This window comes from Choloepus didactylus, chromosome 22, assembly GCF_015220235.1.
Source record: "Choloepus didactylus isolate mChoDid1 chromosome 22, mChoDid1.pri, whole genome shotgun sequence".
In the NCBI taxonomy this organism is placed as follows: domain Eukaryota; kingdom Metazoa; phylum Chordata; class Mammalia; order Pilosa; family Megalonychidae; genus Choloepus; species Choloepus didactylus.
In genome coordinates this window covers 24,325,278-24,351,782 of record NC_051328.1, presented here as the reverse complement: position 1 = coordinate 24,351,782, position 26,505 = coordinate 24,325,278, and the positions used below count along the sequence as shown (strand labels likewise).

The window sequence follows — 26,505 nt, the reverse complement described above, 5'->3', positions numbered from 1 at the left end:
ACAGTTTTAAGATTATATTTAAAAAGTCACTGTTACATCATCAGCACAGCTGAAAGCACCTGTTTCACAGAACCTCCCTGACACTGGGTATTATTATTTTTTTAACATTGCTAATTTGATAGGCAAGTGTTGGGTATTATTTATAGGCTTTTTTTCATTTCATCTTTACTAGAATCATATGTGGTACTCATTGGTAATCTGCCCTCTTTTATGGATGGGGGAATCAAGGCTCCCAGAGGTTAAGTTCTTACCCAAACCATTAAGTTATTGGGCCAGGATAAGCCTGCTGGTTTTTATCACGCTGTGGCCTTTTCCCTACACTATACTGCCTCCCACTGGTGTCCAGGGGGAGGGCATGACACTGAGGTTCCTCAAGGCAGTTTGGTTGGGTAGATAGCTGCGTGTTTGTGGTGGGTAAGGAAAAGAGTGAGGTTGGGACAACCATACAGTGGTGGGACTTTGAAAAACAAGGAGAAAATCCATCAAGCTGTACACTTAAGATTTCTGCAATTTGTGTAAGTTATATCATAATTTTTTAAAACATAAAGAAAAATAAGATTTTAGACAGATAGGAGGAAGGAAGGATTTTCAGATAGTCACTGGATGAGTTCATAAAAGTAGTTTACATATACTGAACCCTTATAACAAACCAAATCCTGTAAGGGTATTGGAAATAAAAATTCATTTAATTCTTTTACCATCTCTGTGAGGTAGTTCTATTATCTTTATTTGACAAATGAGGAAATGAGGGCACAGAAAGGTTAATTAACTTGCTCAAGGTTACACAGCTAGCAGGTAGAAGAGTCCGGATTTGAACCCAGGCAGTTTGACTCCTGGTTAAGTCAGGCAGGCTGTGATCACAAAGCAGCCTTGCTCACCAAAGTTCTGTCAGGCTTAAAGGCCTCTTTCTCTATTCTGCATTGTTCTCTGCATGAGGATGTTAGAATATTGTATCAATTAAAGTCCATATCTGATTAACTCAGGGGCTCAGCATGTGATATCACATCCTCAGTGCCCTCCTGAGTTGTCTTTTCACGGCCACAAACTGTGTCTTGGTGTAGTTCCTGTCCAGCAGGGCAGGCAGAACAGCCTTTGAAGCTAGAGCAGTTACCGGGCCTAGCAGGAACAGTGCACACCCACCCACCAGTCCTGCCAAAGGCCTAATTGGGTTTTCTCTATTTGGGTCCAGGTACTGGGTGGTGAATTCCAAGAGCATCAGAGACAACTGTAGGTGATGCATGCCCCATATCCTTGCCCCCTTCCTTTACCTATCCCAGTCCCACCCAGTCCTCTGAAAATGCACCTTACTCACTTCATTCCCCCTGCCTTTAGAAGATACAGACAATGACATACCTAGTGAGGGAGTGGGGAATGGATTTTCCAGTCAATGTGGCAAACCCATCACAGAAAAGCAAAGAAGTTAAGGATGGTTTAGGAATATGTCCAGCAAGATGGGGACTAGAAGTAGATTTGGAACTGGGGATTGGACAAGAGGTTGTTTAGAATTACAAAATTTCTAAATAGTCTAAATATCCTACAGGAGATTAAGAAAACTTGGGTTCAACCATATATTGGGAGGCTATGTAGCTGTTAGTGATACTGGAGGCTACAACCCTAAATGTTGGCTGCTGGAGAAGGAGTGACAGTGATTTTATTGAAGTCCTCTTCAGACCCATCTATAAGGATAGAAAGGGAGATAAGAATTCACTGCAGGTATCCTGTGCAGTCATAAAATTCTACAGTCCCTTGCTGCTGCTGTTTTGTATCTAAGAAATCATGACACAAATACAAAATATCTGGGAGGGAGCACAAAGAATGCCTAGTAGACATGCTGGTAGACATGCAATTGATACAGTTCTTCAATGTGTTATCAAATGCCCTACTCACATGCATAGTCAATTCAATCCAACCTAAAAAAATGTGCCAGGTCCTGGCTTGGTTCTGGGATGTAGGAGTGAACAAGCAGACAGGGTGCCCATTCCCAAGGGAATTTACTGTGGAGAAATGGCATTTCAGGAAAGGTGAAGTATGAGGTGCTCATGAGGGAGCAGCGGCGGCACTTAACCTAGTCTAGGAAGTTACAAAAGGGTGAAATGTCTTTCAAATGAGGCTTGAAGGACAAGTAGGATTAGTTCGGCTAAAACAGGTAAGAGGGAGGCTCTAGGCAGATAGAATAGCAGGTAAAAAGGAAACAATAGAGTTTGTGCACGCACATGCACACGTGACCAAAACATGAGGTTGGAAAACAGGTGAGAATCCTCTTCCGGTTTTGAAAGCTGTGATAAGGAGAATACATATTGTGCAAAAGAAAAAGAGAGCTGTTGAAGGGTGATGAGTGGCATGTTCTGATGTTTGTTCTACCGCCCATTCTTTGTCTCAGTAATTCCACTTTAAGGAAATTATCCTAAGGAAATAATCATGAATTTGTGTGATATATAGCTAAAAGGATGCTCCTAATATTGAGGTTGTTTAGAATTACAAAACTTCTAAATAGTCTAAATATCCTATAGGAGATTAAGAGAACTTTGGTTCAACCATATATTGGGAGGCTATGTAGCTGTTAATGATACTAGAGAAAAATATTTAATAGTGTGGATAGATGTTCATTACATGTTAAATGAAAAGTGAAGGTTATAATCAAATATGTATAATATAATCCCATTTAAAAAAAGAAAAATATATGCACATATGCAATAGGTATATGAAAGACACTGGAAGGCTATAACCCTAAATGTTAACTTACTTTTTCCTACGGACAATGGGGGATTAAATGTTAATATTTCTGCTTATTTTTTTCTAATTGTTCCACAACAAAATATATTTTTGTAATTAAAAAGATTATATGTCTTAAATGTCTGAAGTTCCTGGGGTGCTTGGCCCTATTCTATCTCTTAACCTCGGCTGGGGTAACGGTGGCCTTGGTTTTATAATTATTTCTTAAAATGTAAATTTGTTTAATAAGGTTTTCTCCGTGTATGTTACATTTCCCAATTTTAAAAGTGTTTAACAAGCCGCGCGTATTTATGCTTTGATGTCTTACACATAGTACGATGTATCTAGTATAGTATCCTGTAACTTCCCGGCAAAAGTTGACGCTTCACCGCCTGGTTGAATTTTTTCTGCCTGGGTGGCGGGGACGCCAAGTCCCAGCAGGCATTGCGGCCCACACACAGGGAACTACGGGGCCTGAGAGGAGGCCCGGGGCGCTACGGTCCCTTTCCTCCCAGAAGCCCGCGGGCGGCTCGAAACGCCGTCCGTATCATGGCTGCGGGAGCCGGGACGGTGGGCCCTGCTTCCGGCCCGGGCGTCGTACGTGACCCTGCGGCGTCACAGCCGAGGAAGCTGTCGGGCCGGGAGGGCGGGGAGGGCGCGCGACGGTCGGACGCGATGGCGGGAGGAGGCGGGAGCAGCGACGGCAGCGGGCGGGCTGCGGGCCGACGGGCATCCCGTAGCGGCGGTCGGGCCCGGCGTGGGCGCCAAGAGCCGGGGCTGGGGGGCGCCGCGCAACGCGGCGCGGGGGAGTCGCGATTGGAGGAGGCGGTCAACCGCTGGGTGCTCAAGTTCTACTTCCACGAGGCGCTGCGGGCCTTTCGGGGTAGCCGGTACGGGGACTTCAGACAAATCCGGGACATCATGCAGGGTGAGGGCCTGGCCGCGGGACGGGAGCTGGGGCGCTGGGGAAGGAGACCCGTGGGGACCGGGTGTCGGGGCTGGGGATCACCGAGCCAATGATGTCTTCTTTCCTAGCTTTGCTTGTTAGGCCCTTGGGAAAGGAGCATACCGTGTCCCGACTGCTACGTGTTATGCAGTGTCTGTCGCGCATTGAAGAAGGGGAAAATTTAGGTAAGGCTATTTTTTTGTTTTTCTTTGGGCTTACTTACGTAGGGTTATGTTGTTTTCAAACTTACATCCGGAACTGAAGCGTTGAGGTGTGCTGCTATGATTCGATCACAATGGTTCTTTTCATTGTAGGATGGTCTGTTCTCTGTGTCTCCAGTTAAGGTTTGGCTGCTTTTCTTTCTCTCTCTCTCTTTTTTTTTTTCTTCCCCCTTCTCCCACCTGTTTCTTGCTCTCTCACCTGTGCTGCTGTTTAAGGTAAATTATGTTAAGGTGGACCCTTTTTTTTTTCCTTCATTAAAGACTTTTCCAGTGCGTGAGCACATTTTATTTCTGAATTGAACTTAACAGGTGTTTAGCAAACCGTCATCAGTTTCTGGCTACTTGTACCTGAGGAGGATGTGTGTATCCTTAAATTTCTGAGGCAAATGTATATATTAAGAAATACAATTTTTACCTGTATTGAAAAGCATCAAAAGGTGGTCACTTGGATTTGGATCCTTCTCTTCTCCTCATTCTCCCAACAGTTGAAGTCCATGTATGTAAGCCTGTAGCCAGTATGTCAGCAAATTAAATGCAAATCTTATATTTGCATGTTTCTTGTCAGTGTGTGTATATGTATATATATATATATATATATATATATACACACATATACATATATATATACACATATATACAGGATGTAACTTTCCACTCCTTAGAAAATAGCTTAAAGTGAAAAAACTGTGCTCTTTGTCCTAGACTGTTCCTTTGATATGGAGGCTGAGCTCACACCACTGGAATCAGCTATCAATGTGCTGGAGATGATTAAAACGGAATTTACATTGACAGAGGCAGTGATCGAATCCAGTAGAAAACTGGTCAAGGAGGCTGTAAGGCTCTATTTTTAATTTTTTTTTTCTTTTAACAAAAATTGGAGGTCTTTCAGGATACAGGTGCATAATCTTTTTGATATGGGGTGGAGGAAAAGCAGAAGGTGGGAGGGAAAGCAGACCATCAAGGTGCACATACATATACAGATGTGAATATTTTTAGGCATTCCCTTTTCCATGCTTGGCAAGCCTCATTAATGGCAGGGGCTTAGCTTTTGAGATTTTGGTGGTTTTCCATGTGGCTGTACCAGGAGGGGCCACAATACACAGGAAGTGGGTTGGCATTGAAGACTAAAATTTTGGAGGTTTTTGTACCATTCAGGAACACTGTGATAGGGACAGAAGTAATTTGCCTCGGGTTTGGACATCCTTGTTTATAATAAACCAAGGAGTACAGCTGGAGCCTTGGGAAATGTGGGATTCACTTAGTATTATTGTTTCATGCAGTTGTCTAGAGAAAGAGAGGCTTAGGAGGCTTTTGAGGAGACAGATTAGAATCTGATATGCTGGCATAAATAGCCAGCTAGAAAAATAAAGTAATGGTAGAAGGCTGGCACATGCGGTGTTCTTGAAACCAAGGGGAAAAAAAACTAGTGGAGTTGGAGTGTCTAGGAATTTGGGAATGTCTCTCTTTCATGGCTCAGGTAGCTGCAAGTAGTAGAACTTATTTTTATTTAAAACACAGGTGTACTCATGGGAACCAGTCAGAAAAAGATTTTTCATCTGTAATAACCCCACTGGGAGTGGGAAAGCAGATGTGAAGACTGAAGAAAAACAGCTCAGCATTGCCTTGGACATGGGAAAGAAAAGAATACCCCCCAAAAGGATGGGATTCTGGAATTGGGAGTAGGGGTAGGGAGATAAACCTGGCTTACTTTGCAAGGAAGACCTTTCTGAGGCTAACTCAGTACTGTGTTATAAATATGTATCTGTATTTTGCCTATTAAATACACTGCTTATGCACTGAGATTTTCTTAGTCTAGGGTGAATTTTTCAATCTTATGCTTATACTGTCCCTTAATGAACAAGGATATTGTTGGGAGAAGCCTGTAATAGAAATGAAGAAGGAAGGACTGTGAGCCCCAGAACTGTAGTCTTGGGAGGAGAAAACCTACTCTGTTGTCTTGAGTAGTGGCAGAGAATAGCTTTGTATGTAAGAGTGGGTGCCAGCCAAGGGCTGGTTGCTGACACTTGGGTGAAATTTCTGAGGGGAGTAACTCAAGGCCTGGACAAGATCCTCTATCCCTTGGCTGTGTACAGAGTCCCAGTAATCCTTTTAATAATGACTGGTGTGTGTTAGGTACAAATTATTTATTCAGTTAAGGACCTTGGGTAGGAACTATTAGTCTTGGGAAGAATGCTTAGGTAATTGGCTCATGGCTCCTTTTCTAAACCTCATCCAGTTCCAAGAAGGAATAATTCCAAGAATAGATTTTTAATATAGTTAAGTCAGGTGTGTGTTGGGGAAAAATACCAGAAAACTCATGTTTTGTTAGCAAAGGAGAAAAACCCATGCCTAGTTTGAGAGCAACTTAGGATCTTATGACTGGGAAAAGAAATGGTACCAGTTCAGAGTAATTCATGCTGCAACTCTTGTTAAGCAGCTAATTCAGGAATGCAGCTCCTTCAGAACACAAGGGTCATTTGCCATTTGGCCTCCCTTCTGGAAAGGTGTTCATGTGCTTTCATCTTTGACTTGCATTTTAATTTTTACTATTATCATTATTATTATTATTTACTATTTAAGCCTGTAAATCTCTTGTGGGGGGGGGCTTCATTAGGTATATCTATTTACAAAATCTAAATTCCTTTAAAATAGTCAACCATTTTCTTATATTGACTCCTTTCTGCTTTTCCATTTGCCACCAGGTACCAGATCTCTTTGTTATAATAACCATATAAGTTATTGATTACTGTGTAACAAATTACTTCAAAACAGCATCTTAAAACCATAAATGTTATGTCTTAGTTTCCAGGGGTCATGAATCCAATGGTGGTTTAGTTGAGTGGTTCTGGCTCAGGGTTTCTCATGAGGTTACAGTCAAGCTTTTCACCTGGGGCTGCAGTCATGTCAAGATTCAACTGGGGCTGAAGAATATGCTTCCATGCTCATTCACATAATTGTTAGTAGGACTCAGTTCCTTACAGGCTCCTGGCCAGAACCTTCAGATCCTTGCCTCTCTGTAGGACTGCTCACAGCCTGGCAGCTTGTTTTTTCCAAGAACAGGTGATCCAAGAGAGAGCAAGAACAAAAGCCCAAGACAGATGCCCCAGTCTTTTATAACCTAACCTCAGAAGTTACGTATCCTCACTTCTGCCATACACTATTGGTCCAATAGAGCAGACCAACCCTGGTAGAGTGGAAGAGGGCTGTGCAGGAGGTGGAGATCATTGGGGGTCATCCAAGAGAGTGGCCACCACAGTAACTTGATCTCCTAGTGATTAAATGATACTTTTTCATTTGTCTCTTTGATTTTTTTTTTTTTTTTTAATTTCTCATTTAGATTCATAGCATCTGTTAATAGTCATGTTTAGGGAAAATAACATGGGATGTCTAGGCTCAGTAAGGCTTTTTAATGCATTTAAACTTTGTAAAGTGTCACAACAATTTATTTAAAAGTATGTTACATTTTAAAAACATATATCAAATAAGTTATTTGTTAAGCCAGAAGTTCTCAATGTATGGTCTGGGGATCTCTGGAGGTCTCCTGGACCTTTTTGGGGGTGGGGGTGGGAATGTCCGTGAGGTCAAAATTATTTTCATAACAACACCAAAATGTCATTTGCCCTGATGGTGCAAGAGTAGTGCTGGGTAAAATTGCTGGCGCCTTAGCCAGTCAAGGCAGTGGCAAATTGTACTAGTAGTCATTGTGTTCTTCATTGCCGTATACTTAAGACAGTTTTTAAAGAAGTCGTTTGCAATTAAGAATGCCTTTGATGAAACAGTAAAAGTTATTAGTTTTATTAAATCTAGACTCTTGAATAAACATCTTTTTAGTATTTTGTGATGAAATAGGAAGTATGCATAAAGCACTTTGACTGCATACCAAAGTTTAATGGTAGTCTTAAGGAAAAGCACTTGCCTGTTTGAGGTGCAAGCTGACTTAGCCACTTTCAGTAGGATCCCATTTTTACGTGAAAGAACAACTGACAAACTGGGTATTCAGACTTGGATTGGCAGACACTTTTTTGAAAATGAGCAAAGTGAACGTCAAGGAAAACAATTGACAGTGTTTGTGTTTGTTGCCATTGCTAAAATTCAAGCTTTTGAATGGAAATTAGAATTTTAGAAAACTTATATTTAAGAACTTGATAGCTTCCCAGTACTTAAACTTTCTTGATGAGATTGGTAGTGATGGTAACAAATGTGATTTTAAAAATATTTTTAATGAATGTCAAGAGAACAATATTTTCCAGGTGATCAGTGCTGATATTATAAAAACATGCATGGGTGAAAGATCCATTTAAAGTACAAGACAGACTAGTGGATTTTAATGTAATGGAGTATGAAAAGGTCGCCTAAAGTTTGGTGTAGAATCAAAGAACAATATCCACAATTTTCTGAAAAGGCTATTAAAAATACCCCTCTCTTTTCCACCTTCATATCTATGTGAGGTTGGATTTTTTCATCTACTTGACCAAAACAATATATCACAACAGAGTGAATGCTGAAGCAGATGTGGGAATCCAGCTCATGATACTATTATGTAAAGTTATTTTTCATAAAAATATGTTATTTAATGTAATGTGTTTATTGTTATTTTAATTAATAAATATCTTTAAATTTCTCATTTTTATATTTCAAATGTAGTGACTATTAACAGATATAACTCACATAAACAAAAACTCTTTGGGATCCTTATTAACATTTAAGAGTAAAAAGGAATCCTGAGACCAAAAAGTTTGAAAATTGCTGCTGTAAGCTGTCAGTGATATTGAGACCACACTGACTTTTTCTTCCTAACTAAAAGAGAGATTTCCTCAGATTTCTTTGGAGAACAGGGAAGAACAATTTTCCATGCTCTTTGGGAAGCATTTATTCATTGTTTTTTATTGTGTAGCTTTCTCCCCTGCACTTTTGGTAATAGCACCTTGATTTTCTTTGCTGGCCTTACCCCACTGTGAGGTCTTTGTGGACCTATAAATCAAGGGACCTAGCCCTTATGTGGGGGGCTGGTGTATGAGACAAATTCTCTTAGAACTTTAATTCTTGAAAGAAAAAGCTTTGTTAAGGTTTTTTGAGCATTCCTACTTCTCACAATAGCCTGGTTTCTTTTCAGTTCTGCTTCCTTAGGCTTTTTTTTTCCAGTTCTGTGAGTATTAGTTTTTTCTTCCTTTGTTAATATGTTCTTTCTGGCTTTTCTCTCCAACATAAACCTATCTCACCTGTATTGAAAATCTGTGCTTGGAATTTTGTATAAGTTAAATAAAGACCATTGATGTTGCTTACACACCAAAAACCCTAAAAGAAATTATATTTATTTTTGAAAACCACCAAGTGAAAATGCAAATGGTTCATCTCTTTAAAAAATAAAATTCACAGGAAATTAATATATAGTTTTACAAGTTAAGCTCATAGCACAAGCTTTGCAGGCAGACTTTTAATTAAGATTTTTGAAAGCACTCAGGTTTCCTTTCTGGTTTCACAAATTAAATATAGTAGGACCTGCATTCCACTTCTGGGGAAGATGGAGTAAGCATACTCTTCCGGAGCTCTCTCACTTAAATGCAACAATAAATCCTGGACAAGGTGTGTGCAGCAGCTATCTGAGGACTTGGAAATGAAAAAGGTGGTAGATGGATGAGAAAGGAGACCAGAAGTTGAAGTTTCACCAAACCAGTGATGAGTTTACCATTTTTCCCCCTTCCAGTATTGCCTGGCCTAGATTCAAAAGTAGCATGAAACCTGGAAGTGTGCTCTGGGTTTGAACAGAAAGAGCTCCAATAGAAGCCCTCTTTGGTCTGAGGATCAGGAAAGGGTCAGAGTGGGAGAAATTCCCAGTTTTCTTCGTTTCTTCTTTTCCCTTGTTTCCTGCCTCAGGCCCCAGACACTACTACCTTGGCAGTAGTGGTGGTCCAGTGATGACAGTGCCAGCTGGATGAGCCCTAAAACTGAAGAACTCTCTCTTCCCGGAGGAGCTGTGATTCCCAAAACTTGTGGCAAATCCCTTTTGTTTTTTTCACTCTGTCCTCCTGCCACTGAGCCCTGGATGCAGATACAGTTGTTTGAAGTACATGACAGAGTGGGGAAACTAAAGCCTTGGAATGTAAGACTGGTTCAACATTTGAAAGTCAGTCAGTTGAATCTACCCTGTTGGTCTAAAGAAGAAAAGCCATATGATCACATCAATTGATGCAGAAAAAGCATTTGGTAGAATTCAACATTAGTTCATGGTAAAAACCCTCAGCAAAGTAGCAATAGAAGGGAACTTTCTCAGCCTGATAGACATCTACGGAAAAGAACCTACAACTAATATATGTAATGGAGAAAGATAGAATTATTTGTCCCTAAGATTGGAAATGAAGCTAGGATATCCATTCTCACCACTTCTATTCAGCCTCATACTAGAAGGCCTAGTTAGTGCAATAAAACAAGAAAAAGAAATAAAAGGTCATACAGATTGGAAAGGAAGGAATTAAATTGTCACTATTTGCAGATGACATGCATTTAAAAAATTCCATGGAATATACAAAAAATCCACATTAAATAAATTTAGCAAGTTTGCAGGATACAAGATTAACACAAAATTCAGTCGTATCTCCATACACTAGCAACGAGCAATTGGCAATGGAATTAAAACAATGTCATTTATAATAGCTCCAAAAAGAAATGAAAGAAAAAGAAATACTTAACGTTTAATCTAGCAAAACATGTACTAGATCTGTGTGTGGAAAACCGAAATGCTGATGAAAGAAATTTAGACCTAATAAATGGAGAGACATGCTATATTCATGGATTTAAGACACTGTAGGTAAGATGTTAGTTCTCCAATTCATCTACAGATTTAATGCAGTTCCAATCAAAATCGCAGCAGGATTTTCTGCAGATACAAACTATCTGATTATAAAATTTATAATGAAAGGCAAACGAAGCCAAATAACCAAAACAATTTTGAAAAAGAACAAAGTTGGAAGATTCACACTACCCAATTCTAAGAACTGTAAAGCTACAGTAGTCATGACAGTGGTATTGACAAAGGTATAGACACACAGATTAATGGAACAGAAAAGGTTTCAGAAATAGATCCATACAGAGAAGACTAATTGATTTTGACAAAGAGGAAAAGGAAATTTAATGGAAGAAGGATATAGTATTTTCAACAAGTCGTGTTGGAACAACCGGACATCCATATGCAAAAAAACAAAAAACCCTATCTAAAGCAAAAAAATTAACCTAAAATGGGCCATAATCTAAATGTAAAACTATAAAACTTAGAAAAAAGAAAATCTTCATGACCCCGAGTTAGGCAAGAAGTTCTTAGATGTGGCACTGAGAGGATGACTCATAAAATAATTTTAATGACTTGGATTCATCAAGATTTAAAAGCTTTGCTCTGATAATGACTGTTAAGAGAATGAAAAGACAAGATACAGACTGGGGAGAAAAATTTGCAAATCATATCTGACAAAGGCTTGTATCCAAAATATGTAAAGAACTCAAAATAACCCTATAAAATGCTGTTAAAAACTGGCAAAAGACTCACCAAAGAGAACATATGGATAAGAAGAGCATGAAAAGATGCTTAATATCGTTTAGCTATTAGAGAAATATAAATGAAAACCACGAAGGATTACCACTACACACTTAACTAAAATGGTGTTAAACTTTAAAAAATACTAACAATCTCAAGTGCTGGTATAGATGTAGAGCAACTGGAACACATCCATTGCTGAAGGGAATGCAAAATGGTACAGCCACTCTGGAAGTCAGCTGGGCTGTTCCTTATCAAGTTAAATACACACTTTCCATACAACCCAGCATTGCCACACCTGGGTATTTACCTTGCAGAAATCAAAAGTTATGTTCACACCAAAACCTGTACATGGATTGGTTAGCAGCTCTATTCATAATCACCCAAAACTGGAAACCATTCAGATGTCCTTCAGTGAGTGAATGGATAAACAGATTAGTACACAGATAAAGTGGAATACTACTGAGCAATAAAAAGGAATTAACTATTGCTACCCAACATGGGGGGCCTCAAAGACATGCTGAGTGAAAGCAGCCTTAATTTTTTAAAGGCTACGTCCTGTGCTACAGCGTTAATTTTTTAAAGGCTACATACTGTGATAGACATTCTTGAAAAGACAACAGCGATTAGGGATGGGGAGAATGTGATCACAAAGGGTAGCACTAGTTGGTTTTTGGAATGATTGAACTGTTCTGTATTGTTATTGTGGTGGTTACAGGAATCTATACATGTAAAACTCAGGAGTGTAAACCAAAAAAGTTGATCTTACTGCAAGTCAGTTACAAATAGAAAAATTATAAATATGACCCATATAATTTATAAAAATATGAATTATATAAATTTATAAAAAGTAAAACCTTTGTGCTCAAGAAAGTATAAGTATAGTCTTTTTCTGTTGAAAATGATGTATAAGTGAATGTGGCCATCTGATTAAAGTGAATGAAAAGACTTGGAACCTTCTCTGGACAGCAGAAACTTATGGTTGTGCCTGCTTATTCAAGAGCAGTGGACACCAGTTTCCTTTTGCCCTGTGTAGTCGTGCTCAGCATGTTGAGGGCAGAATCACTAAGATGCTATTCCTCCTTCTCACTCTATCTCCTTAAACATTCTTCCCTGTGAAGGTTGAAAATAACTATAGACCAGTTTTCCCTTCCTGTGTGTATGTGTGTGTGGGGGGGTCTTTTAAAAAAACCTACTTACATCTCTTTGTACCTCTCTTAGTTTGAGACAGGATTTAAGGTAGCTACTTTATCCTATTAGATAACTTTAAATGCCCCCAATTTTAGTTGGTTTTTAAATTTTTAAAAATGTGCATGAATGTCTTTAAAATTTTATTTTCAATTACTGTTATTTTTCTTCTACCTATATTCTCAGAATTTCTTTACAGAAGGACTTTTCTTTTTCACTGGCTGATAAGACCATTTCATTCTACCTGGAACTTTGTGCTTGTTATTTGCTGCTGGGTTTAGTAGTCTCGGTAATTCCTGTACATTTTAACCTAATTTGCGAGCTCAGTTTACTGTGATGAGAGGCTGTGTTGGTTCTCTAATAGCATTGGCCTCAGATCTTCCTGGAGTGGAACTAGCAGAACTCTGTGGTCAGCACATCACTTCCTTTTTTCACAGAATAATTCACAGATTTTTTTTTTTTTTATCAAAGCTTTCACTTCCAAAAAGAACAGAATGAATCATGAACTTAGGGGGACTTGGAATGACTCTGCTCCATTTTGCCTTTCCTTAGGAGCCTATTCAAATTGGGTACATGGTCTGTAATCCAGGAAATCAGATTTTACTGTAGCAGCCATTTAAAAGAAAATCTCCTGTAAGGGTTTTTTTTTTTTCCTATCTTGGTAAGAATTTTATTTAACAACATTGATACGGTGCTTGCTGTGTGCCAGGTACTGTTACCTTTATAAATATCAACTCAGTTATTTAGTGTCATCACAACTTCACCAGGTGGGTGCTGTTGTTATCTCCATTTTACAAGTGGGGAAACCGAGGCCAGATAGGTTAAGTAACTTGTCCAAGTTTACAAACTCAGTACCCAGACAGTCTCTATTCCATGCTGTTAACCACTGTGCTTCTTTGCTGATGACGTTTTTTGATTGAATATGATTAGAATTAAAGTGGGGATAAAAAAAGATAATCACCCTTTGGGTGGATTGTATGGTATGTAAATATATCTCAGTAAAATTGCATTTTAAAAAAAAGATAATCACCACTTACTAAGTCCAATTGGACTTAAAAAAACATTCTGACTTCTGATTTCTATTTGAAAGCTGATTGTTTTTCCCACGTTTATCCTGTGACTTTATTTTACCTTCTCTCTTAGATTCTTTTTTTTAAATGCAATTTTATTAAGTTATATTCACATAACATGCAGTCCTCCAAAGTGTACAGTCAATTCAGAGTATCATCATATAGTTGTGCATTCATCACCACATTCAATCTTTGAATATTTTCATTACTCCAAAAAATAAAATAAAAATTAAAGAACATCCAAAACATTCCACCCTGTAATATTGAAAAGCTACTGTCCTGTGGACTAAAAGTTTACCTCTGCATGGGGGTTACAGTTGATAATGCTTGAACAAGAAGTGTTACTTTTTAAGTACAGGAATTTGGTATAAAGTGAAAAGTTTTTGGGTATGTAAGATTCAGTTTTAGCTTTTAGTAGGTGTTATTTTGATAATTGATATCCTAATACATATGTCATTACAACAGTAAAATGTATTTTCCCCCATTTGTAGGCTGTCATTATTTGTATCAAAAACAAAGAATTTGAAAAGGCTTCAAAAATTTTGAAAAAACATATGTCCAAAGACCCTGCGACTCAGGTAAATTTGATATATTTTTGCTCCCAGAAGTTAAATCCATCTCATTGCTTTTTGTGGGATAACAGGGGAGGGTTTTTTTGGTCAGGAATATTATCTGTTCACCTTGAAATACTCAACACCTTTAGGATGTTATCTTTCAAATCCAAAGATGACTTACCGTTAGATTGGCTTTTCAGACATTTTTTTCATTAGACAAGTTTACATAAATCATTTACTTGTCCTATTCCTATCTAGTTTGTGACAGACTATATATACTTCAAGCCGTCAGTACCATGTATTAAGCTAACATGTTTGTGACATTTCTAATGTTGTTTACATAAATGCTGATCCTACAGATTCTAGGAGAATCTGCTTTGATGAGGACCTAACATTCAGTGTCAAAAACTCTTTCAGTATCTTGCTGTTGCTTTTCCTTTTTAAATTTAAATTACATTTTTGAAAAGGTAATACATGTAGTACAAAAGGGTTTAGTGAAAATTCTCTTGTGTCTGACCCTCAGCTATCTAATTTCCCTCCTTAGAAGCAACAACGTTATTTTTTCTTTTATCTTTTCAAAGATGTTCTATGTATATGCAGGCAAACACATGTGCATGCTTGTGTGTTGGTATATACACACATAAATGTCCATGTTTCCTCTTGCTCCCACACAAACTTGATAGCATATTCCACACACTATGATGAACCCTTTAAAAATTGCTCTTTTCACCTGCCAATATATGTTGGAGCTAATTGTATATTAGCACATTAGGAACTTCTTCCTCCTTTTATTTTTTTATAACTGCATAGTAACCCATCCTGGCTGCACTATAATGAACGGCCAGTACTTTGTGTTGATCTTCTGTTCCTCCATGTGTACCAGTGATTTTCATTGGCTGCATTATCAAAGTCCTGATAGAATTCCTTCTTAACTTGTCATCATTGATTTTTTTACTGAGTTCTCCCTTCTCATGATGTAAATATTGGTCCTTTGTGTAGAAGCTGAGAAATGATCTCCTGACCATAATCCGTGAAAAGAACTTGGCCCACCCTGTTATCCAGAACTTTTCTTATGAGACTTTCCAGCAGAAGATGCTGCGCTTCCTGGAGAGCCACCTGGATGACACAGAACCCTACCTTCTCACGGTGGGTCTTAGCCTTTCCTCTTCTCATTACTGTGATGTGGCCTTGAGGACTGTAGGGGATTAGAACAGGGATGGTTCTTTTCAGAAGTGAGGATAGTGAATGTGTGAAAAAGACTTTGAACTATATTTACTATCTTCCTCAATAAAATTGCTGCAGAAGCAGAGATCCTGGCAGAGGAAGATAGAACTCACCTGGTCTCCCTTGCCTCCTATTTTTTTTAATCTCCTTTACCTGTAATTAAAATCTGTTGTGCATAAAGTAAGAGAACATTCACTCCAAAAGAGATGAAACTTGAGCTAAGCTTTTTGAGGAAGAGTGGTTTAGTAGATGTGGCATAATGGGGTTGTTACCAGGAAGAAGGCATGGCCTTGGAGAAAAGGTATGACTAGAAGTAGAATAAGGTCAGAAGAGGCCAAATGAAGACATTCTTTAATTGGATCAAAGAGATACACATAAAGAACAGAAGCACTGAGGCTGGGGACAGCATGTGGAAGAATTAGAACCCAGGCTGTCCTAGGTGGTGGACTATGATAACACTGAGTAAGAGGTGTGTTTTTTGTGGTGGTTTTTTTTTTTTTAACCAGAAATTTGAGAATGTTGAAAATATTCTCTTATGACAATAGATCTGCAAGTCCTGATTTAGGATAGTGCTTATGATCTAGCAGTAATTTGGCAAATCTCTAATTACCTGAAAAGCAAATAGCTTGGAATCTTGAGGGGGCAAGTGTCAGAATACTTAAGCCTGGTCTGAAATCCTTTCCTTTGAATTCTAGGTAATTGGAAAATAATAACCTGCCTCTGTCTGTATGTGAGGATAGAAAACTTTGTCCTTAAGACATCACACACTGCAGATAATATGTATCTGAAAATGAATGATACTAGGACTGACTGACTGGACATGTACAAAACTTAAGTCAGTGAGGGGGATGAGCAGTTGGAGTTATAGCAAGATGGGCCTACTTGGGGCTTTATGTGTGGTATAGGTAAGAATTTTCAAGCAGTTGTGAATAAGGAAATCATCTTTGTGGAGAACAGTCATAAAAATTCTACCTACAAACGAAAAGACATTAAGCATTCATTAGTTGTTCCAAGTTTGAAAAAAATTTTTGACATTTTGTATGTGACACCAAAGGGAATTTGGGAGTCAGAAACTGAATGAGGGCTGAGATTGGAAGGATGGAAGACAAGAGGAAATAGTGTAGTAAAACCATGTGATCATTTGGTGTCTGAAAGATTCAGAAACTCTTAAAATGTCAAGATGGTTAACCACTCAAATTGAGATCTCCTTCAGTATAGAAAACAGCCTTTTTTTGAGGAAGGAAAGAAGGAAGAAATTTGAGAGAATTCTTCTAAGGTCAGAAAGGAATTTGAGAGAATTCTTCTAAGTTCTCTCCGTTTTAACATCCTCCAGTTTATGCCTAGATTGGATTTGTAGGTGAACTTGTTTGCATATTGAGTGTGTTCATGGTGAAAGAAGCAGAGAATTAATGAAATTCTGTGGCTTCCTCTTCCTGATGACATTCTTCCTTTCCAAGATGGCCAAAAAGGCTCTGAAATCTGAGTCTGCTGCCTCAAGTACAGTGAAGGAAGACAAACAGCCAGCATTAGAACCTGTGGAAAAGCCACTCAGAGAACCTGAAAGGTGAGAGGGATGCCCTCTTGAGATTTGTGGTGAAATACTGGGGCAGTCAGTTGGAAGCACAGTAGTCTTAAGAAAAGTAGGAGTAGTTCCCTTTGGCAATTTGTACAGGACACTGTGGGAGATGCAGGGCATACCCTGGGAAAATAAGAATATTGACAACAGGATGTTTAGAATCCCTGACAAGTTCTTCTTGTCCTTCTGTTCCCCACTCCTTGCCTTGCCCATGTGTACTTAGTACTTCCTTGTGAATACCTGATTTCTTACTACATTCAGGAAGCAGTGTTCAGAGCTGTAAATTGAATTCTTGAGACCAGCTGCTAAAGCAGGGAACACAAATTTAGATGCTTTGGAGGGGCCTGGCAGGAAATGTAAAGGAGGGATGTGGGCCTAGGATAAGACAGTTGAGAGTGGGACTGTGTGAACCAGAGATGATATGCTTTTACAGCTTCGTGTTATTGTTGCCTTATGGGAATGTCCAAGGATGCCCAAACGTTGCTTGTTCAAGTGTTTGTGTGAGACATCCAAGTTTTTGTGTGATATTTCCCAATTTTTAAATGTTGGCAGTTAATCCCACTTTTTAAAAAAAAAAGTTAGGCCAACAAAACACATCTGCCAGGGGTTTGGTCTACAGGATTCCTGTCTGCCCTTTTTCCTAACAGTTTTTACTTAAAGCATATAGACTATTCTTAATGATAGATGAACTTAAGTTTATTTGTAAAGGCGGTTTCTCATTATTCCAGGATAGTGTGATGTGCTTCTTATTCTGAGAATTCTTAAGATCCCATTCCTAAGCATACAGTAGGAGAAAAGGACAGAGTGGAGACCAGTCTTTTAGTTCTCTCATGTGAGGGATGGACTGGCAGAAGAGTCTAGACTTCAAGGTGAGATTGCTGGATTATCAGTTGTTGGCCCAGGTGGACTTGTATAGTTAAGTACTATTCAGAGTTACATAATAGAAAACATTGCTGTGATCCATACAAACTAAAAGGGTTAAATTAGAACATTGGTTAAACCTGCTTCTGGAGGGAGTATCATTGGCCATAGTTCCTTTAAAGTTCTCTTACATGGAATTTTAAACTCCATAATCTAATTTATTTATCATATTTAAAACCTCTATTTATACTTGTTAATAAATAGAGGCTTTCATAAATAAATGTTGTGTTAAGCCAGCCTCTCATTCTTTCTTTAAATGGAGAGTCCTTAACTTGAGAAGTCCTCTGCTGAAGCTTCACACTTTGAAAATGCTGTAGCTGTTTGGATGAGCATCAACAGTCATGAAACTGATCTCTGTATGTTTTATTTTTAGGCACCTACTGAATACTCCAACCACCATTGGAATCATGACTCTGAAAGCAGCTTTCAAGGCTCTGTCCGGTGCACAGGATTCTGAGGCAGTTTTCTCAAAATTAGACCAGAAGGATCTAGTACTTCCTAATCAGGTGTTCTCACCTTCACCAGCCCTCAAAAACAAGAGACTGAGAAAAGATGAAAATGAGAGTTCAGCCCCTGCTGAGGGTAGCTCTGAACTGCAGCCCAAGAACAAGCGCATGACAATAAGCAGATTGGTTTTGGAGGAGGACAGCCAGAGTTTGGGGCACAGCTCTCCCCAGGAAGTCATTCCAGGATCACCTTCCAAGCCCACCGTTCTCAACCAACCTCTCCCTGGGGAGAAGAATCCCAAGTATGAAGACTCTTTTTGTAGCAGTTTTTGGGCTGGTTGGTGGTCCTGGTTGGGCCTAGTATTGCTTCTGTGAATGAAGTAACCATCAGCTAAGTTATTCACCACCAAGGCTTGCTCAGACTGCTAGAATGTGACTCAGGAGTGAAATGACGACATAGCCATCCCTGCCAAATCTGAAGCCCCACACGCGGGCTTCTGGGCATTGTACTAGGCTGTGAGTGGGAATGGAAGGATTTCAGAGCCTTCTACTCGTCACTGGTTTCATTTTTAGCAAACTTCCGAGTGCCTCGTCTACTAAATATTAGTCTTTATTTGTTAAAAGAAATTTTAAATTGAGCTACGTTATACTTTGGTTCTTAAAAGAGATGGATGAATATTTATAGCTTTGAACTTTTATGACCATTTGAGACTTGGCAAATTCAGGAAATATTTACTAATCTCACACATTCTTTGCTGGTTCTATGGGGCAGTGGTTAGAATGCTTAAATTTTGTTCCCATGACATGACTCTAACCTGGCTTTCAAGGTTTGCTATTCTCTATGCCCTGTTGTGGGTCTTTCCTCCAGGCACACTGGTCTGCTTGCTCTCTCTGGAACCGGCTGTGTGTTTTTACTGCTGTACTTTTGTACTTCTCATTCCCCACAGTTGGACTATCATCCCTTCATCACTGCTTGTCAAAATCCCATTCATCCTTTAAAGGGAAGAGAAGCTGATGTTGAATAAGTTTTCTGTGAGCCAAGCACTTTCACATATTTTCCTAGTAAATCTCTGCAGTCCTCACTCTGTGAGGTAAACTATGTTAGTCCCATTTTATAGATGAGGAAGGCTCAGAAAAGTTAATAACTTGCCTGAAGTTACACAGCTGCGAAGTGGCAAAGTTGGGCTGTGGGATCTTAATCCAAGCCAGTTTGACACAAAGCCCATGTCCTGTATACCACATAATACCAAGCTGTTGCTCTTAAAATTCTGCCTTTTCTATGAATGCTTCCTGGTCACCCCTGCTGTAAGTGACCCACCTCCTGAGCTCCCACAGTCATTGCCATCTGTACTCCTGCTCTGTACTATAGCTGTATGGGGACTCTGGGAGGGCTGTGGCATCTGATAAGTAATTCATGTTCAGGCACAAATTTGCACTCCGTGCACCTGCATCTGGAAGTGAGTAACTTGCTGGCAAATGGACATAGCTGACAGGCAAGCAGGTGCAGCTCAACACACTTATTGTTCTCATTTGATACATCATCTCATTAACTCCTCACAGCAATCCTGTGAAGTGTAGGTATTGTTCCCACTAATAGATGAGGAAACTGGGCGGGGGGGAGTGAGTGCATGATTACAGTGGTCTTTGTAAACGTGAGATTTGTGATGTTCTCAGAGGTATTCACTTCTCGCATATGCCGAGGGTATGTTATGAAGTGTGATGGGTACTCTAAAGCAAGAATTGGTAAAATACGACCCTTGGGCCAGATTTGCCTGCTGCCTGTTTTTGTAAATAAAATTTTATTGGAACACAGCCACATCCATTCGTTTACATTATCGTCTATGGCTGCTTTCCTGCTGCCAGGGCTAGTTGAGAAGTTGCGACAGACAGTATGGCCTGCTAAGCTGAAAATACAATCTAGCCCTTTACAGAAAAAGTCTAGTGACCCTGCTCTAAAGGAAGTTTGTGTGAGGTGCCCTGAGAGCTCAGTAATATGACCCGAGCTTGCTTGGCAGAGTTGTAGGTGGAGACACCTTGCAGAGGAGCAAATATTGAGCTGATCTTGAAGGATGAGAGGAGGTCATCAAGCATTATGGGGAGCTGGGGACTCTAGGCAGTGGGAACTACTTACATAATGGCATGAGGAAGCTTTATAGGCTCAGAATACTTTCATGTAGCCTGTATGGCAGAATACAGTGCACAGAAGAGACTTAAAGGGAGAACAGTCTGGATGGGAAGATAGGCCAGAACTAGAGTTTCTCTTTTACTCTGTTGAGTAGAGGTTCTCCAACACGGCTTCATATCACAATTACATGTGGAATATTTAAAAATTACATATTCCCAGGCTCCTGACTGCTGAATTAGAAAGTGGGGTGGGTGGGGTCTGGAATCTGCTTTTCTAAGTATGCCCCAGATAATTCTAATGCAACTAATCTGAAGATGTGATAAAACACCACTAAGGGCTTTTGACATTTACTTTGCACTGCAGGGAGGGAGGGAAGGTGGTTGAACCCTCTTGCCAGGTGAGGAGTGCAGGCCTGAGGGAAACCAGGAAAGGGAGAAGGCAGATAAGGGTATGTCATCTGGAGGGCAGGTGCTCCAAGAGATCTTTATATCCCCCACAGCACCCTGCGTAGAGCAAGTGCTTAACCGATATTTTTAAACCAAATCAAATAATTCTTGGTTCTTGCAGTTTAAGGGGTGATACTCAACACTTCTGTAGAAGGCCAGAGGGTTAATATTTTAGGCTTTGTGGGCCACATTAGGTCTCTCTCACATATTCTTTAACAAGCCTTTAAACATGTAAAAACTACTTTTAATTCCAGGGCTGGACAAAAACAGGCAATCATGGGCTGTAGTTTGCTGACTGGTGGTAGACCACTGCTCAAGCTCTGAGTTGACCAATGAGGAATGTGAGGACCAGGAAATGACCTGACTTGCCCAGGATGATAGTCACTTAGTTGTTAAGATTAGAACCCAGATCTCAGCCCCATATATGACCTGAGAAGTTAGGAGAGGCAGTCAATGCAGTATTATCATCTGAAAGACTTCATTAGACAGCACAAAATAAGTACCAAAACATCTGTAAAGGGAATCAGTGCTCTGAATGCAGAGGAGGGAAAGGTTACTCAAGTGATCCGAGAAGTCTGTATATAGTTATGAGAGGACCATTAGTCACGTGAAAATGACAGGCTACGGAACACAGGTTAGAATCAGTTTTATCCTAACACTTAGCTAAGGAGATAGAAAACTTAAACCATAATGTAGTGTGACTTATTTGTAAATAGTTAACACAGCTAATATCCCAAGAAGGAAGAACCCTTGTAGTTTTTTTTTTTACTTTGTCTCAGAAATAACATTTTGGGGATATGCTTCAATTTAAAAATAAAAGAAATCGTCCACTATTTGTCTCAGCCATTTGGTTAGGTAATTTCTTAGAAAACTCAGTTAACTTAGGGAAGAGTTGATTAGAAAAGACTAATTTTCATTTAATAATTTGGGTTTTGGATTATTTTTCAGCTTTGGGGCTCTTTTGGCTATATCAAAATACTTAGTTTTACATTTGCAGGAAGGGTTCTTGTCTGCTGATTAATCTTTGATGGTGTAATTCTTTTGCAGCTCTTTGACAATCCCAATAATAGTTTAGTTAATATTTCTCCAGCTCATGTTAGGGTATGTGTTATTGTGTTAGGTGTTTGGGGTATACAAATAAAGATGTGGCCCCTGCCTTTGAGGGGCTTGTGAATAGGGGTATGTTATACAATGACTGTTGAATGAAGTGTGAAGTATTCTGTCATGGGAGGGAGCTGGCAGGTCTTTTTGTATGTGTTGGGGAAAAATGGTAGTTAGAGAAGGTTTCATTGAGAATGATGGCCTTGAAAGAGGGGTGAGATTTCACTTGGCAGGGAAGAGAACAGTACAGAGAGAGGCAGGGAAGTGCAGAATTTATTGGAGGAAGATGGAGAAGAGTAGTGTGGCCTTGTTTGTGTGGGAGTGGTGAGGGAGAAGATAGGGAGAGGGGGCATTGGTGGTGGGAGACTGACTGGGGCCAGATGGATGGTCTTGGTTCCCCAAATAGGCAGTTAGGCTTCATTTCTTAGGCAGTGAGAAGCCATAACGGAATAGAGGAGGGATGTAGTAATTTAGGACTCTTGTTCTAGTGGCTTTTGAAGAGGAAGGAGCTAGTGCCAGAGACTCCATTTAGGGTAATAATGGAGAAAGGGACCACGAGCTTGAACTAAGGGAATGGGAAGGGAAAGGATCTGGAGATAGAAATAGGGCATGTCTGTGAAGGAAAGGGAGAAGTTAGCTCCACCGTTTCTAGGTTAGATGAATGCTGAGACCTTTAAAAGAATCTCAAAACAAATTACATGAAACAGATTTTGAGGAGGGGCAGTGATGGATTCAGTGCTGAGTTTTAGGTGGAGATGTCCAGCTTAGGAAAAAGGGTAGTAGATCTGGAAGTTGTGTATGGGTGAATCTCAAACATTTAGAAATGTTTTTTTCCTAAGACCAGAAACTTTACTTTTCTATAATTAATTCTAAACTTCATAGCATTTGTGTTAAAATCTCTCCCACTGTATATTTTGCATTTGAATGGAAAATATACAGATGCCCACAGCAGATAGGAATATAGGGCAGCAAGTGAATCAAAGACAGGATGAATTTGTTTTACACCTTGTTCTCTTGTTGATTTCCTCTCAGAGTACCCAAAGGCAAGTGGAACAACTCTAATGGAGTTGAAGAAAAAGAGACTTGGGTAGAAGAGGACGAACTGTTTCAAGTTCAGGGTAAGCTAGGAGATTCTTCGTGGCCTCTCCTTGACCCTTACTGAAGTATAGATGCATATTACTGTCTCTGTTTCTTCAAACTAGAAAAAGTAATAAGTTACTGACCTCATTTTGATTCATAAGTAGTCAATTTTGTGTCCTTTCCCCTAAAGCAATGGAGACTGTGAAAGCAGCACTTTATGTTTAAAGAAAATTCCTCTATTTTAGTAAATGCTGTGATACTTAATTTTGATGGTTATTCCTAATGTGCTTTAAATAGAAAAGGTAGAAATGATCACTCCCTGCATTTTTTAAGTAAAAGATCTCTTACCAATTCATATATAGAAATGTTTTTTTCCTACGATCAGAAACTTTACTTTTCCATAATTAATTCTAAACTTCAGAGCATTTGTGTTAAAAATCTCTCCTACCACATATTTTGCATTTGAAAGAAAGATATCCAGATGCCAAACTTCAATTTTGGGGGTTCTATAGACTTTTTTAACATAGACAACAGTAATCTGTTCCCAACCCCAAAGGTTTTGTTCCTGAAAAGTACCTTCATTGGCATAAGCATAGTTGGCAAGATTACAATGAGATAAAAATGGGAAAGAACAGGAAAAAAAACAGCATTAAATATTTAAAAACAGGATATAAAACTTTTAGCAAATATCCCCTTCTAATGCAGTTCAGATTTGTCAAGTTTAGAAACCTGCTTCCACTGTAATATGAAAAAATATTATTTAAATATAATTTAAAAATAAGTAACCAGCTCCTGTAAGTAGTATCCCTTTCCTGAACCACCTTTCTCCATTGTTTAGGAAACACTGCTGGAACAGTGATGTCTGCTGAGGCAGACACACTGGCAAGTTTGTTTATGCAACTTGGCCTTTGCTGCAGCTTTTCAGTCAGCCCTTATTGGCTTGAAATCTCATGTCTTTTATACTGTGTACCCTCCTGAAGTCCTTGGCCTTTTCAGAAGTTATCTTAGTACGTATGTTTTGAGGCCCCATCTCTTATCCTTATGGTGACAGGATGGAACTTGAGCAGATCTTGCATGGTCTTTGGGAATAAGGAGCAACAATTTTTATCCCCATAACAATTTAGAAAACGGAACCAATTTCTTCTTAGTTTAAGTGATCAAGGATGGAAAATTCTGGTATGAATCAATAAAACCATGTTACGTCAAAGCAGTGATTAGCAAGGTGTTAATTAAGCAGAAATTTTGTATATCTGGATCTATATCTTTATAAAGATTTTAAATACCACAATCCCCCAGTAATTTTATAAAGTGATATCAGTTTTACTAAAGAGACTGAGATCCATGATTAACAGATGTTTATTGAATGCCTGTTTGTAAAGGACTTGCCTTGTTCGGATTCCCATGGGGTAAAATGACTGGTATCTTGCAAATAAAGGGGAAATGTAAACTATCCTTTAGTGATATCCTTCACTTCTCTGTATTTGTGAAATTTGAATTAAATTTTCCCTTTAGGAACCTACCATGTCTTCTGTTTGCTGTTTGTGTAGAGAAAAGATGAACTCTGAAATTAGTCTCCTTTTAATGTTTTTTAGCAGCACCAGAGGAAGAAACTGCAACCAGTATGACAAGAAAACAGGTAATTTACAATTCTCTTTTCTGATACTGCTTGTGGGGGTAGAACAGAGATAAGTTCCCACATTCTCATAGGCATAGATTACCCATGAGCCTTGTAAAAATCTATTTTGAGATTTTTGGATAAAATGAACTAAGTGAAAGTAATAGTTAACTTTTTGAAAGAAAAATCTAAGCAGACAGAAGAGGCCCGACACACTTTCTGAACCATGAACAACATACACGTCTGAAGTTTTAAATAGAGAAATGATTATTAGTTAGGGCTGAAATGGCAAGACATCAAAAATCATTAAATGCCAAATCCACAGTGTTAACTTATATCTTTGTCATATTTTAAAACCCCGCTTTTGGGTTCAGATTATTCTCCAAGATTTTTCTCTTTTCAGCATATTGGAGAAAACATGAGTAAGTAGCCAGACAGGTTGTGATAAATCTTCTGGTTTTCTTTTGCAGAAGTGGACTGTAGAAGAAAGCGAGTGGGTCAAGGCTGGAGTGGAGAAATATGGGGAAGGAAACTGGGCTGCCATTTCTAAAAACTACCCATTTGTTAACCGAACAGCTGTGATGATTAAGGATCGCTGGCGGACCATGAAGAGACTTGGCATCAACTGAAACAGGCTTTCATTTCCACAGAATGAACAGGAACATGGTTCCTATTAATAGCCCCTGATAGTGTGCTGTTTATTTCAGAAGCTGAGCTGAGCTGAGAATTCCGGCCTCCTTCCATGTGGGGGAGGTCCCAGTTCCATTTCAGTGCTGTTGGAGATAAAGCCAAGCCAAGCCCACCCCCATGTCCTTGGCAGACATGAAAGCCACACAGCTTATATAGTGCCAGGACATCATTGATGTTTCTCTTCTTTAGTGATTTGTTTGAATTTGAAGCCCTGGTAATCTGTAGAACCGTCTCCTAGGAAATGGTGGAGTCTATTAGGAGCGACATATGACTTCATGACCTGTCAAAACCAGCAACAAAAGCATTATTTGGAGAAGTTGTTCCAGGTAAAGGTTTGGCCTTCTGAAGCAAATGCAGAGGAACTTCGTCTGAGCCCAGGCTGATGATAGATCAGTCTTTGTGGAATCAGAGTCCCTTTTAGCCAGATGTGACATCCACACCTAGACCTGATGCCTTGGCATTTTCTCTTAATTGCTGGGCACAGTTCCCATGTGGTTGAACCACTGTGTTTTTTGGTAAAACGGTGATTGTAGATAAGCTTAGCTTCCCACTCCCACTCTCCTCAAATCCTCCCTTCTCAATTTCCTTCCATTCCTCATGTTGGACTTTTAAAGCTTTTAAAAACAAAAAACAAACAAACAAAAAACCCACAAAAAACCCTGATTGAATATAAATGCCTAATTCCATTCTTTGTGAAATGGTTGCTACTGCCTGATTCCCTAATTGTGCTGTGTTAGTGTCTTGCACTGGAATTCAACATTCCCTTCTCCTTTTGTACTGTGTTGTGCTTGCTGTCTCTCTTGGATATCCTTGAAGACTGTCTTTTTAGCAAAAATTTCAGTAAAGTGTTTTCTGTAATCTTTTTTTAAAATATGAGAACTAACTCTTGTCCATAACTTGTAGCATTCTTCATTAAAGTCATGCTTCTCTCCAATCTAAGTAGCTGTTTAATTGCAGCACAGCGTGTATTATCAGATGGGGTAGCAAATTGTTGAGCAAACTCTGCTGAACTATGTGATCAAAAAGCTGGTGTCAAACTGTATTGGATGTTGGTAGTCCTTGGAA

At 39.2% G+C, this 26,505-nt stretch overlaps 1 protein-coding gene across 2 annotated transcripts; it reads left to right on the top strand.

Annotated features, from left to right (window-relative positions):
• The first annotated feature begins 3,261 nt into the window (after nt 1–3,261).
• Nucleotides 3,262–26,374, top strand: TERF2 (telomeric repeat binding factor 2). Of its 2 annotated transcripts, none has more exons than XM_037815976.1 (10): nt 3,262–3,640; nt 3,748–3,843; nt 4,582–4,712; nt 14,154–14,240; nt 15,216–15,362; nt 16,898–17,004; nt 18,311–18,685; nt 23,088–23,173; nt 24,731–24,771; nt 25,221–26,374. In XM_037815976.1, the coding sequence occupies exons 1-10, from the start codon at nt 3,262–3,264 to the stop codon at nt 25,377–25,379; spliced, it is 1,608 nt and encodes a 535-aa protein (XP_037671904.1). In that variant the 3' UTR covers nt 25,380–26,374. The 2 variants fall into 2 exon arrangements, with proteins under 2 accessions (XP_037671904.1, XP_037671903.1); XM_037815975.1 differs by having other exon boundaries at nt 24,728–24,771.
• Nucleotides 26,375–26,505: the final 131 nt, after the last annotated feature.

Coding starts and splice junctions, on each gene's coding strand:
- TERF2 (XM_037815975.1), top strand. CDS start 3,262: ATGGCTGCGGGAGCCGGGACGGTGGGCCCTGCTTCCGGCCCGGGCGTC. Junction 4,713..14,153: donor GAAAACTGGTCAAGGAGGCT/GTAAGGCTCTAT, acceptor CCCCATTTGTAG/GCTGTCATTATTTGTATCAA. Junction 14,241..15,215: donor CCAAAGACCCTGCGACTCAG/GTAAATTTGATA, acceptor TCCTTTGTGTAG/AAGCTGAGAAATGATCTCCT.